The sequence below is a fragment of the Chionomys nivalis genome, chromosome 1, assembly GCF_950005125.1.
Source record: "Chionomys nivalis chromosome 1, mChiNiv1.1, whole genome shotgun sequence".
In the NCBI taxonomy this organism is placed as follows: Eukaryota; Metazoa; Chordata; class Mammalia; order Rodentia; family Cricetidae; genus Chionomys; species Chionomys nivalis.
Genome location: NC_080086.1, coordinates 8254906 through 8273457, shown reverse-complemented (window position 1 = coordinate 8273457; position 18552 = coordinate 8254906). Strand labels below are relative to the sequence as shown.

At 43.5% G+C, this 18552-nt stretch overlaps 1 protein-coding gene across 2 annotated transcripts; it reads left to right on the top strand.

Annotated features, from left to right (window-relative positions):
- The first annotated feature begins 97 nt into the window (after nucleotides 1-97).
- Golt1b (golgi transport 1B) lies at nucleotides 98-11057 on the top strand. 2 transcript variants are annotated; one of them, XM_057789865.1, is made up of 6 exons: nucleotides 105-239; nucleotides 3953-4044; nucleotides 5501-5679; nucleotides 8531-8612; nucleotides 10094-10124; nucleotides 10482-11057. In XM_057789865.1, the coding sequence occupies exons 1-5, from the start codon at nucleotides 215-217 to the stop codon at nucleotides 10100-10102; spliced, it is 387 nt and encodes a 128-aa protein (XP_057645848.1). In that variant the 5' UTR covers nucleotides 105-214; the 3' UTR covers nucleotides 10103-10124; nucleotides 10482-11057. The 2 variants fall into 2 exon arrangements, with proteins under 2 accessions (XP_057645840.1, XP_057645848.1); XM_057789857.1 differs by lacking the exon at nucleotides 10094-10124 and having other exon boundaries at nucleotides 98-239.
- Nucleotides 11058-18552: the final 7495 nt, after the last annotated feature.

Sequence of the window (18552 nt, the reverse complement as noted above, 5' to 3'; positions counted from 1 at the left end):
ATGGCGCGGCGCCCCGGCGCACATCCCAACAAGAGCCCGTCCTATTGGTCTGGCTGCAGCCAATGGCGCGCGGCCTTGCGGCCCGGCGGCGGCGGCTGCGTGTTTCCGGAAGACGTGGCGGCTCGGGCCCGGGCGGCGTCCCCGTGGCTCTCCTACGGATTAGGCTTCGCAGCGTGGGCCCCGAGGCACCGCGGTCCTCGCCGCCGCCGCCGCCATGATCTCCCTCACGGACACGCAGAGTAAGCGCTGCCGGGGCCCCGCGTCGGCCGCGCTCCCGCCGCAGCCTGTGCTCCGCCCCGCAATGAATGGAGCGAGCGCGGCGTGGGGCGGCGGCCTGCGGGACAGAGGGAGGGAGGGAAGAGGGGGCCCCGACCAGAGGACGGTCGGCCTGCCGCGGCTCGAGTGGAGCCGCCGGCGGACAAAGTTTCCGGGGCGGCGGGAAGAGGACCGTCCGCCTGCACTCGGGCTCCTGCGAGGCTGGGGTGGCTGGCGGGCGTAGGGAGCGGTGATGATTTTCCTCCCGACGCTGCTGTTAGCAACCTGCCCCCAAATTCCCTTGCAAGGACGGACTTGAGTTTTCTGCCCGTTTAAGTTCCAACCGAGTTTGCCAATTTTAAGGTCCCTTTGCCCTCAGTCAGAGCGTTGACTTTTGTTGGGAGCGGTGTTTTAGTTTTCTGTGTCAGGAATCAGGATCACACTATGTATGCAAATAAGGCTGGCCTTTCGCTCTTTGTGTTCGAGCTGGCTTCTAACTTGTAATCCTTCTGCCTCAGCCTCTAAAGTTCTGAGATTACAAGCATGAGCGACCCTGCCTGTCTCTACAGGTAAAGGGTTTCCTTATTAGTGTTGGTATGTACTATACTTTGTAGCCTGTTTTATTTTAGCATCCCTTTCTGCCTATCTCATCATTCCGATGAGGTTTGCCGTCTTGCCTTTTTTGTGGCCCCAGAGATCAGAGCATACTGGACAAGTGTTCAGTGGACCAGTTGAGCTGTGTCCCGGCTCCATCTTCATTTTTCTACCTTTTTTCTACCAAAACTGTTCACTTTCTGAAGATTTTTAGCGAACATGACCTCTTTCTGCTTCACCCCTCCTCATTACTCTAGTCACCTTAGATTTTCAAGATTCTAACATCCCATCGAGATTGGATATTATGTTTTCCCAAGTGTGATCCTGGCAGGAAGATGGTTGCATCATATAGGCGTTTTGACTTAGAGAACTTATGGATTGATAAGGACAGGGACAAAATCTGGAGATGAGAAAAGGTGTGGTGAGGATTTTTGACCCATCTCAGTGGGGTGTTCCTGGCAGCATTGTGCTAGTGCTCCTTTGGCAAAGATTCCACAGGCAGCTGCCCCTCTGGTGGTTGGTCTGGGCTGTAGTAGGATCGTGGAGTGAGAAGACTAGATTTGCAGTCAGTGGTCAGTGCTTGTGGGAAGCATGAGCCATTGATTCTCTGTTGACAGAGTCACCAGGCCTGCGAATGCACTATGATGAGCCATGGGGCAGCTTCGTCCCTCTCTGACTGAATAGTTGTAGTACCGACTGGGCTGTCCTAGACTGAAATTACACTTAGGTCAGTTACATCGTTCTGTGCAGTCCTGTACCCTTGCGTTTAATAAATAGGTTCTTAAACTGTGGGTACAAATATTTAAATATAATGGTTAAAATAGACCTGATTCAGATACTTAACCATAGTTAGATTTGGGGAAGCGTAAATTCTCCATCTTCCTCCCTCCCTAAAGTGATGTGATTGTGCCTACATTCCTGTGATACTGGGAGGATTGCATTGCTTGTGGGCCGTGGGAAACACCTCACGGTGCCTTATTCCTGTCAAGTTCTCAGTGCATAGCCACCATATTTCCATTTGATTTCCTTCTTGATTTTTAAATTGGGGAACACTTTTACTTTGTGTGTGCATGCATAGTTGTGGCCAAATTGACATTGGATGCCTTCTGCAATCATTCTCCGTGTGTGTGTGTGTGTGTGTGTGTGTGTGTGTGTGTGGATGACAAGGTCTCTCACTGAACCAAGCTCACTGACTTAGCCTGCCTGTGAGTGTGTGTGTGTGTGTGTGTGTGTGTGAATGACAAGGTCTCTCACTGAACTAAGCTCACTGACTTAGCTAGCCTGCCTGTGAGCTTCACAATCCTCCTGTCTCCTTCCCCACTGCTGGAATCTCAGGCAGGAAGCATGTCCAGCTTTGTAGGTGGGTGCTGGGATCTGAACTCAGATCCTTATGCTTGCACAGCAGTCACTTTACCAGCTTGGTTTCCTCGTCCATAGACAAACATCTTCGATTTTTTGTAGTTATGAAGATAATTTATGAACATAAGAAGGTAGTCACAGTTTGCATAATTTGGCTATTATGATTTGCCCCTATCTACTCATTGCTTAGTAGAATTTCACTGGCTTCTAGTTTTAGTAAATTCTCCTAAAATGTTTGAGCAAGAAAGCATTAGCCTGGAATTTTAGTATTTGCATCTGAAGTACATTTAAACTAGAATGATGGTAGATGGACTTATAAATTCTTTGAGGCTAATTTTAGAAAGAATATGAAAGATATGATTTTAAAAATGAGGCCATGGAGATGTAGAGAGAGGTAACATTTATAAAGTATTGGCTCATCAGACCCTTGGTGTGGTTCAGTCTTAAGTGTGTGTGTGTGTGTGTGTGTGTGTGTGTGTGTGTGTGTGTGACTGGCCTGAAATTTAGCTATTTAGAGCTGAAGGGAAAATAATACATAATGAGTCAGAAATCACCAATACAGACAGCAGTTCTTGGGGGCAGAAGGAGGGAGGTTGCCAGTTAGCCTCTAACAACTAAAGCAGGATGACTGAGAAGTGATGGACAAATTTTGCTTTGTAGCAGTAACAAGAGTTTCAAATATTGGACCTAGAAAATGTAAAGTCAATAAAGCATTTTATATGTAGGGTAGACCTTGATTATACTGTGTCTACCACTGTATTCAGCACCTAGAGCACCCCTTGGTCTCTAGTAGTTGATCAACAAGACTTAGTTTCTACGTGAACAAGTAAAAGACATGGGCTAGGTTGTAATTTCAGGTTCTAGTCTTAAGCGTGTAAACATTGGTAGTGTAATGTTTGTGGAAGACAAATAGTTAAGCCATATAGACGCATATATATATATCTGCGAAGGTTGAGTCTAGACCTGTCTTTCCTGTCTCCTGCTTAAGAATTGGAAATTTTGGGCTGGAGAGATGGCTCAGCGGTTAAGAGCATTACCTGCTCTTCCTAAAGGTCCGGAGTTCAATTCCCAGCAACCATGTGGTGGCTCACAACCATCTGTAATGAGATCTGGTGCCCTCTTCTGGCCTGCAGGCATACACGGAGACAGAATATTGTACACATAATTAATAAATAAATATTTAAAAAAAGAATTGGAAATGTTATTTTGTTCCTGCTTTAGACTTGGCCATATATCTAGCTGGTGCTTGTAGCAGCAGACTGCTTGTTCATCCGGGCCACCCAGGACCAAAATAATCACACAGAAACTGTATTATTCAAATTACTGTTTGGCCCATTAGCTCTAGCTTCTTATTGGCTAAATCTTACATATTAATTTAACCCGACTCCATTAATTGGCATCACCACAAGGTTGTGGTCTACCAGCAAAGTTTCAGCACATCTGTCTCCGGTGGTGACTCCATGGCTTCTCTCTGACTTCACCTCCTTTCTCCCAGCCTCCAGTTTAGTTTTCCCCACCTACCTCTATTCCCTGCACAGGCCCAAGACAGTTTCTTTATTAACTAATGGTATTCACAGCATACAAAGGGGAATCCCACGTCAGATGCTACATTACTTTGTTAGACATTGTGATGCCATCAAGAAGCTGACCTGCAGGGTTGGGACCTGGGGGATTTTGTACTGGGTTTGTGGGATTGTCAGGGACCTGATTTCCCCCTGCCTTAATCGTGTGCTTTGTGTTGCAGAAATCGGCATGGGCTTAACAGGATTTGGAGTGTTTTTCCTGTTCTTTGGAATGATTCTCTTTTTTGACAAAGCACTGCTGGCTATTGGAAATGTAAGTTTTTAAATTCATCAAACAGTTTTATCTGTTAGTGACTTCTTGCTTGACTGTTAGGTTCACTGTTTGCAACAGCAGTGAACCCCATCAGCTTTTTGTGTGAATGGAAGATTAACTTAAAAGGTTCTTACTTGATCAATCACTCTTAAGTGTTTGTGGTGTGATTTACATTGGATTAAAGTTAAGTGACTGCTACCCCTGAATAGGAATTGGAGTCAGAAGATCTAGCCAGGCATGGTGGCTCAGACCTGTAAGCTCAGCGTGTAGAAAACCAAGGCAGGAAGATTGCCACAAGTTTAAAGCTAGCCTGGTGCTACAGAGCAAGGTGCTATCTCAAAAAGTAAAGAAGAGAAAGATGACTTGCTAACGTCTTGTCTAGTAAATTTACCAAACTATTTTCAATTTAGTCACACTGTGCATGTGATTAAATCGAATAAGCAAATTTTTAATAACCTAAAAACTTTTAAAGTACATCTTTTGTCATGACGTGGTTCAGTGGGTAAAAGGGCTTGCCACCAACCTATCCCTGGAACCTACATGATAGAAGAAGAGAATGAACTCCTTGAAGATACCTTCCTCTAACCTCCACACACTGCCCACATGCAGGTAAACAAGTGAATACATCAATGTAACTTTGAGTACTTGTTTGAGGTGTTCCTGACTTCAGTAGAAGGATGCACTTTGCTTGCTTGCTGTGTACTCCCTATCGATGTGTCAGGTTCCAGGAGGAAGGAATGCCTCTTGTGAGAAGGTAGAAAAGTTACTGAACAATGTTGAGATGATTTTGGAGTCTGTGGCCTACTTTAATAGAAAAGAGAAAGGATAGCAAAGTTAATATTTTCATCTGGTTGTGTAAATAGCGCTGTTGTCTAGGAATGTGGTACTTAACAGGTGGGCCTGGTGTGTATTGGTAAAGAGTACTTTTCCTGAGGAAAGCTAGTGGGGGGAAGTATTTCATACACTATTTCTTATCCATGTGTATGTGTCTTCTGCTGCTGGGCTCTTCTCCCTGGCTTTGCACTGATCCTCTGCATAGCCACCACCCAAATCACCCACCCATAGAAACCCCTACACCCCAAGGTGACTTGCAGAATCGAGGACTACATTCAGTAGCAAATTAAAACAAGCTGGCCATCCAGGCCTTACCAGCTATCTGCTTGACTGAGCCATTTCCTTGCCTACCCAGCAAAGCTAAGGAATTGCTGCAGATGGGCGTCCCTCTGTCCCATTTCATCATCTTTCTCCATTGCATGGGATTAGACAAAGAATGAGGCCAGTGAAGATAGCCAGGACTTCCAGCATGTGCGCCCCTCGCCTGGCTTTGTCACAGGGCGTACACCCAGGACTCTGGCAGTGGACATAGCAGATGTCAAGCAAACTGCTTCATCCCCTTGCTCTTCACTTTATGAGGTGTTTAACCCATTTTCTGTGTTGCGTTGTCTTTCTCTCCTAGGTTCTGTTTGTGGCTGGCTTGGCTTTTGTAATTGGTCTAGAAAGAACATTCAGATTCTTCTTCCAAAAACAAAAAGTGAAGGCCACTGGATTTTTCCTGGGTGGTGTGTTCGTGGTTCTTATTGGTTGGCCTTTGATAGGCATGATCTTCGAAATTTATGGATTCTTTCTTTTGTTCAGGTAGGCCATTATTTTCTTCTCTTTTAATGAGCCAGTGTGTCGGGTAACTATTGCAGAGCTCTGGGTAGTTGGGCTAACATGAGAGATCACTTCCTGAATGACTGCTGTGTAGACTGAGTTTTTTAATTTAGGTCAGCCAATATAAAAAATGTTTCCAAAATGTAAATGACTGCCTGGGTAAGGTAATAGACTCTAGCTTGTGGCAAGTTGACACACAGAACCACCCAGCACCACTGACCCCTTGTCAGCTTGACACACAAACACGTCACTGTTCTTTCTTACTCATCTCCAAGATCTTAAATAACTTTAAAAGTCCCACAGTCTTTATAAATTCAAACATATTTAAAATATATAAAGTTCCTTTAAAATAGCCAATCTCTTTAAAAATACAAAGTGTTTTAAAATCCAAGTCTCCCAACTGTGGGCTCTAATAAAATACCTTCTTTCTTCAAGAGGGAAAAAAATTAGCACAGTTACAATCAAATCAAAGCAAAACAGAATTCCAACTGTCTAATATCTGGGATCTACTCATGATCATCTGGATTCTTCCTAAGGACTTGGGTCCTTTCACAATCCTCTCAAACATATGATCAGGTACCCACTCCTGGTACCAGTTTGTCTTAGTTAGGGTTCTGTGGCTACGATGAAAGACCATGACTAAAGATCAAGTTGGGCGGGAAGGGTTTATTATTAGGCTTATACTACAGCATTGCTGTTCATCACTGAAGGAGGTCAAGACAGGAACTCAAAGCAGAGCAGGATCCCAGAAACAGGAGCTGGTGCAGAAACCATGGAGGGGAGCTGCTTTCTGGCTTGCTTTCCTTGGCTTGCTCAATGCACCTTCTTATAGAACCCAGGACCAGCGGCCCAGGAATCGCACTATCCACCATGGACTGGGCCTGCAGACAGACTGCCCATTTATTTCACAGTCGCCCAAACCTGAATAATCACACGAAAACTGTATTAATTACAGCACTCTTTGGCTACAAACCTTTCTGAACGAATTGCTTATTGTCAGATTTAGACTAAGATGTTTTGTTATTTAAGACAAAAAGGGGAAGTGTAGTGATACTTCATTTGTATTTTAATAAATAAAGCTTGCCTGAAGATCAGAGAGTAAAACAGCTCCACTGATCAGCCTTATAGACCAGGCAGTGGTGACACACACCTTTAATCCCGGTGGCCACACTAGTTTGCCATAGAAACCGGCAGTAGTGGTGCACAGCTTTAATCCCAGCCCTAGAGAGGATTATAAAACGGTAGGAGACAACTCTGTCATTCTCATTCTGAGATTCCTGGAGGCAGGATTCGCATTTCAGACTGAGATAGAGGTAAGAGCCGGTGACTGGCTGTTTTACTTTTCTGACTTTCAGGTTGAACCTCAGTATCTGTCTCTGGGTTTGTATTAATCATGCTACACTAAGGAGCCATGTCTGCAACAGAGAGGCAGGGACACAAAGATTTTTAAGCCAGAAATGAGTTGAGCCAGATAGGCATCTTTAGGGAGACTGCTCTATGGTCAGAATGATATGTACAGTGAGATCACCCAGTGGCTAAAGGTGTTTGACACTAAGCCTGAAGACAGAGCTGAGTTGGATGCCGAGGACCTACATGGCAGAGTTAGAGAACTTACTCCTATAAGTTGTGGTCTGAGCTCCACATATGTCATAGTATGTGCCACGTGCCCAAAAACGCATCAATACAAGAAAAATTTGAGGGTGCATTTCAGAAAGAACAACTGGAGGCAGGAAAAATAGTTAAAGAGCTCAGACTTGGTACCCAGTATAAAGTTAGGCAGTTAAACACTAACTGCTGCCATTGAAGTGGGAAAAAGAAAAAGAGGGCAGAGAGGAGTTAAGAGTAAGAGTCACTGGGCCAAGGAAGGAAGGGCGGCTCTCGGTAAATGCATCTTACAAAAGAAAAGTTGAGAACGTGAGAGACTGAGTGGGTGCTGGCAGCTGCAGTCTCCAGCAGTGAAGTTAAATGGCCCAGGTTGGCCCTTGATGCCATTATAGAAGGACTGTCATTGTTGTATTGGTGAATTGCACTAATACCTTAGCTTCGTGGTTTAAAGGGGCTTCTGGTAAAACCCTTGTGCTTCTGCTGAGTTTTGTTTTTTCTGAGAGGGTCTTGGCTTGAGATCTAGAGCTAAGAGTGTTTGTTGTTCTTTCTCCAAATACATGAAACCCTCAGCAACGTGTGAAGTCACGTTTGTGTTTTTAAAGATACTTTTAAAAACATCCATTTGAACTTAATACTGCTAAGAAAGTATATCTCTGAAACATGTGCCTAGTTGGACTGTAAGAGCTCTTCCTCTGGGTTGTGTTCAGTTCCCTTCCTGTGGGCTCAGAGATGAAACTGGCAGCTCCTGACCTCTGTCTTGTATTCTCGTCCCTGTGAACTCATTTTAAGAACCAGGTACATGTTATTTCTTGTGTGTTCTTAAACTGTTCAGCTTAGAAGTGTCCTCACTGACTCACAGATAAGCTAATTAGAGGCTTTGTCGCTTCTGTGGGCGTGTATCCACACCAAAAACTGGCAAGCTGAGAGAAGTACCCTCTGCTAGGTGTTCTGTTGGTGTTGGATTGATGGTTTTGTGCATACAGTCTCAGCAGCTCATTTCTTCTGCTTACCCCCTTCCCCAACACCCGTCTTCAGCGGTGGAACAGAAAGCCCATGGTCTGATCACAGCACAGCCAAGTCCCATTGTACTCTGGGCACCATTTTAGCAGTAATCAAATTGTTAGCTGCATTTGTTGTAACTGGTGACTGAAGTTGCTGTTTCCCCTGGCTGGCGGGTCCTCCTGGTAGAAAGCACTGAAGTCTAACAACCTTGTTTTCTGCCTCCCAGGGGCTTCTTTCCTGTGGTCGTTGGCTTTATCAGAAGAGTGCCTGTCCTAGGATCCCTCCTAAATCTACCTGGAATCAGATCGGTATGTATTCAATGTTTAGCAATACATCCGACTGAATAAATAGATTGTGATGCCTTTTTACTTGGAGCTTGACTCATTGATGTGATTAAGTCATTATGATATAGATGATTGTGTCATATGGATTCTGGTTCCCGTGAAAACCAGAAATTAATCGTTTATAGATCTGTGAAACCTGACATTTTGCTTGAACATGCTATTTTCAGTATTATTTTCTATTTTTGGTGTTACTCTGATTGATAAGTGAAACCCTTCCTGCATTCAGGGTGCATTCTGTGGACACATCTGAGGCTCCATCTATTGTGGGATCTCCAAACCCTCTCAGGATTTACCTGCCTTCCCAACTCCCTATGGCAGACTCAGGATGGCTTTGCATGCCTTCCCTATACACACCTCTATCGTAGCATTTACCTGATTTAATCATTAAGAGGAAAGCTCCAGAGCTGTGATCAGAGTCCTTCAGTAGAAATAGATAGATGGCTACTAGTCATGCTTCCCTGGGGTCCAGCATAACATCTGCCATTCATAATAGAAATGCCAACCATTTTTCCCAAGTCTCTGAATGAAGGATAATAATATTTAACTGACCCCAGAGACCTAGTCTTTCTCATGACAACTCTAAATGACTTCTTTTTAGCCATCTTCTTAGTCTGAAAACTAAGTAAACCTAAAATATGGAAAGAAACAACTAGGTTGAAGTACAAAAGTAGTTAAGCCCATTGGTCTGCAGGGTGGGCCACAATGTTGGCCAAGTTCTCAGCTAACGAGTACTTCCAGGAAAACGAACACCACTGTAAGGCCAGTCCTTTCCATACCAGGTCAGTCTTAGAGGCAGAGCACCCTGGCACAGACTAATTTTTTTTAACCACTGAAATATATGGTTCTAGTGAATCCACAAATACTGTCAGACACCTGTTTACAATCATTTCAAAGGTTGGTACCTTGCTTGGGGTGGAGTGGACCCCGGCTCCATTTATCCTTATTACCAAACTCAGTTTAATATTGTTTATATAGAGAATGGCATTTGAATTTACTAAGACCTGTAGTTGTAGCTTATTGTGTCCATGGTTATGAGTTCGGTAGTAATTGTGTAATTGCTCAACCAGCACAGTAGGGGTCTCTAGTCAGTACCTAGGCAACAGATGTGGAAAGTGAGTACAAAGACCCTGCTGGCTAGAACTGGGCAGAGCCCTACCTTGCAGCATTGCCATGATTATATACACTGTTGCAAGCTGTACATCACCATCTGGGATGCCAAAGACAAACTGTTTCTATTTGGGATGAAGTAACTGAAGTCAATAACCATTTACATGACTGTTCGTTGAAGTTCATATTTGACAGTTATAAATTTATGTTGGCAACACTGAATGTCTCAGTGTCTTTGCCCCCTTCAGTATGATGTCCAGAATGCTCATTTAACATATTTTAGTTGATAGTTGTTGTTTATTACTGAACTTAATTGAGTTAAATCTGTTTGTCCAAAGACCACATAGGCCCAGAAGATCCACAGGAATGGTCAGTGGAAATATCTTATTGGGTTCATTAATGCATGAGTGGCTGGCATTTCAGTCTTTTCGTTGAGCTAGCAGTGTCAGTGTCATTTTATACGTTACTTTATTCATTGTGTGGCATTTTTCATGTTTCACCCTTAAATTCTTGTGTATCACATGTCATGCAAAAGCAACTTTTAGAAAAGTCAATTTTATACACACCTAAGAAGATGGTGGTGGACACCATCCAGTTAACCACTATCAGTCATGCCTTGACTTCCCGCGAGTCTTATAAAGTTGGATGTTTTTAACCAGCATTTAGTGTTGATTCAGCTATACGATGCCTGAGCTCCCTTTAATTTTGTCTTTCTTCTCCTTACAGTTTGTAGATAAAGTTGGAGAAAGCAACAATATGGTATAACAGCGAGGGAACTGAAGACTTTAAATGCTATACTATTTATAAAACCCTTTGAAGAATATCCAGCACAAAGTTAAGTTTCACAAACTAGCTTGTAAAATCCTTCCAGAAGTCTAAAACATACACCCTTCAAAGTTCCAACAGTTACCGAAGAAGCAGTGACAGCAGGCTTGTGGTCAGGCTATCTGAGATCCGTGGCTGGAGAGGATGAAGCCTTGACAATGCTTAGTGACTTGAAGGCTGTTTCTTAGTTTTGCTGCAATGTGGGAAACAGCCATTTATAGAGAACCATGGTGTCTGTTACTTTTCTTTGTTTTAGAAGATTCAGGAACACAGATAGGCATTTGATTTTTTTTTTTTATAATGTCTATTTTGATGGCCCAGCTGTTTCTAGGTGTGCTGGGTCACCAATAATGATGCCTGAATTGGATTAGATTATGTCGTCTCCATGTATCAGCCCAGGGAAAGCCCAATTTCATGTGTGAATCACTTTTTTTGTAAACATGAAAATAAAACTTTTATGATCCTTTTGAATCTTTATATTTTGGAGCCAGATAAAAATCCAAAACTAAAAGATATTCCTTTTGGGGATACGCAGAGGTCATTCTGAGCTGTTACTTCTTCAGTCATAGCTGACCAAGTGCTTTCTTGACTCTACAACACTCTGGATGCGCAGATCTCTTGAGTGTGGCCTGGGTGTGTTCATACAATCTGCTGCACGCAGACGCCAAGCACGGCATTCTAACTGGAGTAGTCTCTATCGAGGGTGTTGGGGTCAGATTTTGAGATCTTAAGTGATGCACAGCAGATGCTCCCATGTCATGCTGTAGTTCCTCCTGCTGTGTTCTTAGGACATGTGCTCACAGTTTCCCACCTTGGTTCCATACCTTGTGACACTGAAAGTCTGTAGCATGTCAAGAGCTTGATTCTGTGACTGTGAAGAGTGCTGTTTATTTCATTGTGATTTTCCTCTTGTTGTAACATGATTTTCAGCTTTATTGTAACATCCAAAAATGAGCATGCACCTCATCTGCTTCCTGCAATGTTCTCCATCTTGAGTTAGGAGAGAAGATGCCCCCAGTGACATGCAAAAACTATTACATCATAACTAAACTCGCCATGGTTCCTCAGATGTGTGATGCTGACTTGGGGCAATCTTGTCATTCATTCCCTTCTGTTGCTAGTCTGCCAAGAGGAGCAACCATGGTTTCCTTCCTTCCCCAGGGCAGTAGTTTTCCTGTTGGACATGGGAGCACTTCCTCAGACGCACTACTACTTATCTTACCACTAATGATTGCACTATTTATTTTTAGCAGTCTCAAAGCTTTTTGATGCAGAAAATCATAATTGAAATTGTATTTATTTACAAACCATTTCTACAAGACATTACAGTTACAATGTTTGTTGTTTTTAAATTTCTTGGTGCCAGGAGAATCCCCAGCCTTGCCGGTCTGCAGAAGGAAGGACTGGTTTGTAGTGAGATGGTTCATTCTTGTGGATTACTGTCGTGTTTGGTACTTGGCATCTGACCTTATGGTGTAACCTGTGAAAGCTCGATAAGTGGAGAATCCTACCTCAATAGCTCATGGGATATAATAAAAGACCTGGCGTTGTCTGATGTTCATCAAAAAGTCACCTTCCTGGAATTCAATGCTATGCTTTGAGAACTAACTTGTGTGGGGTGCCCTGTAGACTTACATGCTTTGCCTATGTGATTTACAGTGGCTATAGGTGTCACTGTTAGGAGTCTGCCATTTAAATCTACGTAGACATGACCCTATCAAAGTGGTTTTTGCACTACAGCAAACATCCCCTTTCAGCGTTCTGGTTTTAGAAAACACTGAACCTGAGAAGATGTGAGAAGCTCTGGTAAGGCAGAGGGCTGGGATGGCTTTCCGTTTCAGGTCAGTCTGCAGTGGAACTGGAATGCTCACCAAAACTGCACTTCTTAGTCAGAACCTTGAAGAGGCTCTGTTTTTAAAAAACCAGCCTTTTGACTTCTGTAAGCCCTCTTGTTGAGGGTTCCCTCACCCACCCCTTCTAAAATCAGCCTCCGTCTTTGTGACAAAAACAAAACAAAACCCTTTGATTATTCCCCAGATGGAGGAAAAGTTCCAGTACTCAGCCTTAAGTGTTTCTGTCATGTTCAAATGTACCTTCTGTAACAGAAACATGCCTGCAATGTTTCCCCTTACAGTTCTCTGGAATTCAGCTGCTTTAGAAGTCTCATGGTCAAATTATATACTCTAACAATGGCGTATTGTAAATACACTTGTCTTACCTCAATAAAAGGGTACTTTTCTATTCATTGGTGGTCAAGTTTATCTTTGAAATTTTAAAACTTAAATAGCGCATGCCTTTAATCCCAGCACTTGGGAGGCAGAGGCAGGCCGATCTCTGTGAGTTCGAGGCCAGCCTGGTCTACAAAGGGAATTCCGGGACAGGCTCCAAAGCTACAGAGAAACCCTGTCTCGGGGAAAAATAAATAGCATTATTAAATAATCTACATTCTTTAAAAAATTGGGCCTAAGTGCAAGTTTGTCTGTCAAATGGCCTTGACATTTTAATTTCTAAATTGCTTAAATACAGTCATACAACAACTAAATTAGCAAAAACACATTTGGAAACTATTAATATGTATAAAAGAATATTAAGTGGATGGAGAGAGGGCCCAGGGGTTTGGAGCTCTTGCAGAGGATCCAGACTTGGTTCCTGGCAACCATCTGGCCCAGCTGATTATATCATTCTTGGAAGGTTTTCCTGCTTTAGTCAAACCTTGAGGAGATTACCTCACAAGCCTGCCCACAGGTATCTCCTAGTTGATCCCAGTGACATCACAGTATCTTTGGAGGACAAAAAAAAAATGCTATCAGCATTAATTTGGGGAGTTTCCCTCAAAATATGATTTTGTTTGCTCTTCAAGAAATAGGTTTATTGTAGGGTGAGGGGATGGGTATTGGAAGACAGTTCTTTCATTTCTTTTTGTTGTAAGCCTCAAGAGTCAGAACTGTCACTGCTACTCACTGTAACAAGCTCACTGTAGGTTTTCTATCAGTATGTGTAGCTGAGCTCTTGAGGGAAATCCATTGCGGTTGCTGCCTTTAATTCCAGAATTCAAAATATTTTATTCTGGAAAAGAAATTTATTACCCTTGAATACTTGTGACCTGGATGAAGTGAATGTTCATCCATAGTAATTTCATCATAAATTCTGTTAAAAGCAAAAATAAAAATAAAAATGGGTCAGTGCACCCCTAACCTGCTAAGTATTTACTAAGTCCCATATTCAATATTAATTGTAGTTTATTGTCACTGGTAAATGGACATCTTGAGTCTGTTAAGTATCTATCTCACAACTTGGGAGGCTGAAATAGGATTGCCAGGACTTCATGGCCAGCCTAGACTAAATAATGTAACATTGTCATGACTGATAGATGATTGGTTGTAGACAGACTTCTTGTTCTGCCAGCCAGCTCCCAAATTACACACAGATATTAATTACGAAAGCTCAGCTGAGAACTTAGGCTTGTTCGTAACTAGCTCTTGCAATTTAAATTAGCCCATAACTGTCAATCCACATGTTGCCAAATGACTCATGACTAAAGGGGCCAGTGAGCCCCGTTCATCGTCGGGTAGGCTGATAGGAGTGGCAGCTCTCAACAGCAGTAGATCGGGGCAGAAGTGCAATAGGTACACAGCCCTGGTTACAGTGTGGCCAGTAGTGCTTTGTCTTAGCTCTGATTCCAAAGGGTCTAACGAAGTCTAGCTCAGCATGGTGGCACACACCTGTAAATCCTGGCGTTTACACAGAGGTGTAAGGTTCAGGTTATAATCCTGTTGCTGCTAGGCCTAGGTGAGGAGCCTTCTTCATGAAAAACTGAACTGAGCGCCTCTTCCCGTGTGCTTGAGCCTGTGAGGCAGCTCTGATTTCAGCGACTGTGTAAGCACTGGTACTGGCACCGGTACCGACACCGCCCTCAGCTGGGCATCCAGTCAATTCAAGTATATGTAACTTGAGGGATGTCGCTTTAAACAGTGCCCGATGGTTGTTTCTCAAATGGAATCTGGGCATCCTACAGCCAAGCTTCAAAATCCAAGGTATGTTAGTGGCAAAGGCAAAAATGTTCTCTAATGAATATTCCTTTAAAGAAGGCATAAGAGCCTGTTTGACAACCTGCCTGTGCATACTGTCAGCAGAAGAAAGTTCAGTAATCTGACCTGCCATATTTTGAGCCAAACAGTGGGGCCCCCTCTCTTGGTTCAGAAGAGCCTCTGTCTTTAAAGCCTGTGATTTGACAGCAGTATCTTCCTGGAGGTGGTGCCCTCTGCCAGCCTTTCAGAGCCGCATCTGGCATGCTGTCGTGATGAGACTGATATCGATAACTTGTCAGAGTCATTCCCTTCATTTGTTCAACAAAATGGAAAATGGCAGCTTTGACGTAAGACGCCTACTTACCTATTCACCAGACATACTGAGGAGAGTGTACTTATCCTTGGACCGGAAGTACCGATTCACCAGATAAACTGAGGGTGTGCTTAATCTTCCTCGGACTGGGAGTTTCTCTTGGTGATCTTCGTGATTTCTTTTTCCTGTTCTTCTTTCTAAAACGTTCATGTGGTTTTTTAAAAGATGTTTTATTACATTTCTTTACGTGTGTGTTTGTGTCTGTGTGTGTGTGTGTGTGTGAGAGAGAGAGAGGGGGGGGGAGGGGGAGGGGGAGGAGAAAGAAGTGGGGGAGAGAGAGAGTACATGGGCCACAGCATACATATATAAGTCAGAAGACAATTTTTCACCTTAAAGACCCTCAAATTTGCCAAGCTTTGCTGTAGCCACTACGCTGGCTCCCTGGCCCCTAGTGCTTCATGTAATCTATCCCCTAAGGCAATGGGTACAAGCCACCGCTTCAGCAGCTCTAGCTGCTCTGACGGGAGGAGACGTCCACAAATCCCTACATATAAACTTCTATTTTCCAGTCCCACTAGCTATGATGAATGATCAGCTGTCAGCTTGATGAGTGAGGTTCAGAACCCTTGGCACGCCGTGAAAGGTTACCTTCTTATTGTTGTTCCTTTTTTTAAGAAGTATTTTTAATTGAAATGGAATTATATCACTTGTCCCACCCTTTCCTCCCTCCAGCCTTTCCAAACTGCCCTCTCTCAAACCCCTTGCATGTTCCCCTCAAAAGTCATAACCTCTTTTTCTTTGATTATGTTTGCTATGTACACATGCATTGTATCACAAATATATATAAATACAATCTGCTGAGTCCATTTTTGTTGTGTGGTGTAAATGGTTTCCAGGCTAATCACTCTGGATTGGACAACCAATAAGGAGGATCACGCTTGGGAAAGACTAATTCTTCTCCCAGCAGTCATTAGTTACCTGTCATCCTTTGTCTAGAGGTGGGACCTTGTAAATGTCCCCCTTTCATGTTAGTACATCCATTGATCCTGTGTTGTTGCAGTCTTGTTTGTGCAGCCTTTTCTTGGAGAGACTGTTCACAGCAGACTTCACGGTACTCTGGCTCTTACAGTCTGTCCAGTCCCTCTTCCCAGATGTCCCCCATGCCTTGGGTGCTCGAGCTCTGATGTAGATTTATCCATTGGGGCCACACTGGAGGGGATTATCTCGATCAGGTTTATCAGGGTGGGAAACGCCGTGTGGGTGGAACCATTCCTTGGGCTCCAATCCTGGGCTGTGAATAAAGGTGAGGTGAGCAGAAGTGTTCATTGTTCTTTGCTCTTCTGGATGAAATGTGACCAGCTGCTCTCATCTCCATGGATATCATGTGACCAGCTGCGAATCTCTGTAGATGTCACATGACCAGCTGCTCTCAGCTTCCACCACCTTGGCTTCCTCACTCACTATGATGGAGGAAGTTTGAACTGTAAGTCAAAATAATTCCCCTTTTGTTTTTGTTAAACTGTGTATTGCCATGTGGCTGTGGTGTTATCTCATTTTTGTTGCGGGGGGGGGGGGGGGGCGTGAGACAGGGTTTCCCTGTATCTCATTCTTTTTACATGTCTTGCTTCCTTGGCAGCTGGCTGGAGTCTCCCAGACTCCACCCTTCTTGTATATCTGCTTGGATTTCCCACCTGGCTCTATCCTGCCTCGCCATAGGCTGAAGCAGCTTTATTAGCCAACGAGAACAACACATATTCACAGTACACAGAACATCTTACACCCCCCCCCCCCACATACACACACACAATGGGACCTTATAACAGGTCACAGGAATTTGTTTTCCTCTTCCAGCATATAAGGACACAGCAGAGAAAGCTCTCACTGGAACCTCACCGTGCTGACTTTCTACCCTGTAGAGCTAAATAATGAATTTCTGCCACCTACACACTACCTGTCTGTGGTAGTCAGCTCTCTGTCATTGTAATGAATGATGAAGATGATACAGCTTACTGAATGAAAAGTTTTATTTTTGACCCACATTTCTGAAGGTTCTATGTATTAGACACTGGTAGCTTAAAAGAAAATGGCTCCCAAAGGAAGTGGCACTGTTACGAGGTGTAGCTTTGTTGGGATAGGTATGGTCTTGCTGAAGGAAATGTGTCACTGTGGGGGTGACTTTGAGGTCTCATATATGCTCAAACCACATCCAATATCTCAGTTCATTTCTGTTGCCTTTGGATCAGGATGTAGAATCCTCGGCTCCCCAGCAACACGTCTACCTGCATGTCACCGTATTCCTCACCATGATGGTAATGGACTAAACCTCTGAAACTGTAAGCTACCATCTCAACTAAATGTTTCATTTGTAAGCGTTACCGCAGTCATGATTTTTCTTCACAGCAATAGAAACTCTTAACTAAGACAGAAGTAGGGTATTGCTGTGAAAAGCCTGACCATGCTATTGATTAGAGAAATTTGGACTTTGGGAGTTTGGGTTAGGAAAGCATGGGAATCTTTTTACTGTTGCCTAATGGGCCATACCAGTAGGAGCATGGAAAACACTGGTGCTGGGTGACTTGAACTGGGGGTGGGGGCTGGATCAAGAGGTTTCAGTGGTCAAGAACTTGAGTATGTTGCCTACAAACTGATCTTGTGATATTTTGGTGAAAAATGTGGCTGTTTTTTGCCCTTGTATGAAAACTTTGTCTGAGGTTAAAGTGAAGAGTTTTAGAGTAATCCCTTGACAGAAGAAATCTCAAAAAAGCCTAGGATAGACTGTTATATGGTTACTAGTCTTAACTCTAATGAAGAGGTATAATAAAAAGGAAAAAGCTGAGCAGGGAAAATACAAAATGTAAATTTTGACTAGAAAAGAGCACCAGGAAGTGGAATAGAGCTAAGTTCTGTATTCAAGGAGATAAACAGATTAACAAATGGCGTACAGGGAGTGGTGACCTCAAAGCAAAATTCTACCCTGCTTAGTTTTCAACTTGTGAAAAGGAATTAAAGAAAAGCTTAGAGCTGGGTGTAGTGGTGAATGTCTTTAATCCCAGTGCATGAGAGACAGAGGCTGGCAGATCTCTGAGTTTGAGGCCAGCCTGGTCTACAGATCCAATTTCAGAACAGCCAATCTGTGAAGGAAGCCATCAAAAACAGGAAGTTGGTAAAGATGTTATTGAATGAGGCGGGCATGTTCCAGGTCCAGTGAACAGCAGAACTTGGCAGCTTGGATCATATGATTCTAGAGTTAAGAATAGACGAAGGGGGCTATGAAATTTGCCTCCAAGGCTGAAAAAAAGTTGCTGAGGCCAGGCATATGCCAGAGATGTCCTTATGAAAGCCTGGAGAGTCCATTGAGTGAAGCTGTGAAGGAGAAGCCTGGATTACCTTGGAGTCCCCAAGATGTTAGAGATGCCAGAGTCACGGGATACCTGCTGTGGAGAGCTGCTAACAGAGAATGGAACCAGCCCGAGAGAAAGAAGTGTGTTATAGTCAACAAAACTGAAAGGAGTTGGAGATCTGAAAAGCATTTTGACATCAGACATGGAGATGCAGAGTTTGGAGTTTGTCCTGTTCATTTTTGGTCTTTCTTTGACCCAGTGTTTCCTTACTATGCTCTCTTCCCTCCATT

What these genes read in the sequence shown, in the direction of transcription:
- Golt1b (XM_057789857.1), top strand. Translation starts at nt 215, where the DNA reads ATGATCTCCCTCACGGACACGCAGA. An exon ending in CACTGCTGGCTATTGGAAAT is followed by an intron (nt 4,045 to 5,500) that starts GTAAGTTTTTAA and finishes TTTCTCTCCTAG; the next exon opens with GTTCTGTTTGTGGCTGGCTT. An exon ending in ATCTACCTGGAATCAGATCG is followed by an intron (nt 8,613 to 10,481) that starts GTATGTATTCAA and finishes TTCTCCTTACAG; the next exon opens with TTTGTAGATAAAGTTGGAGA.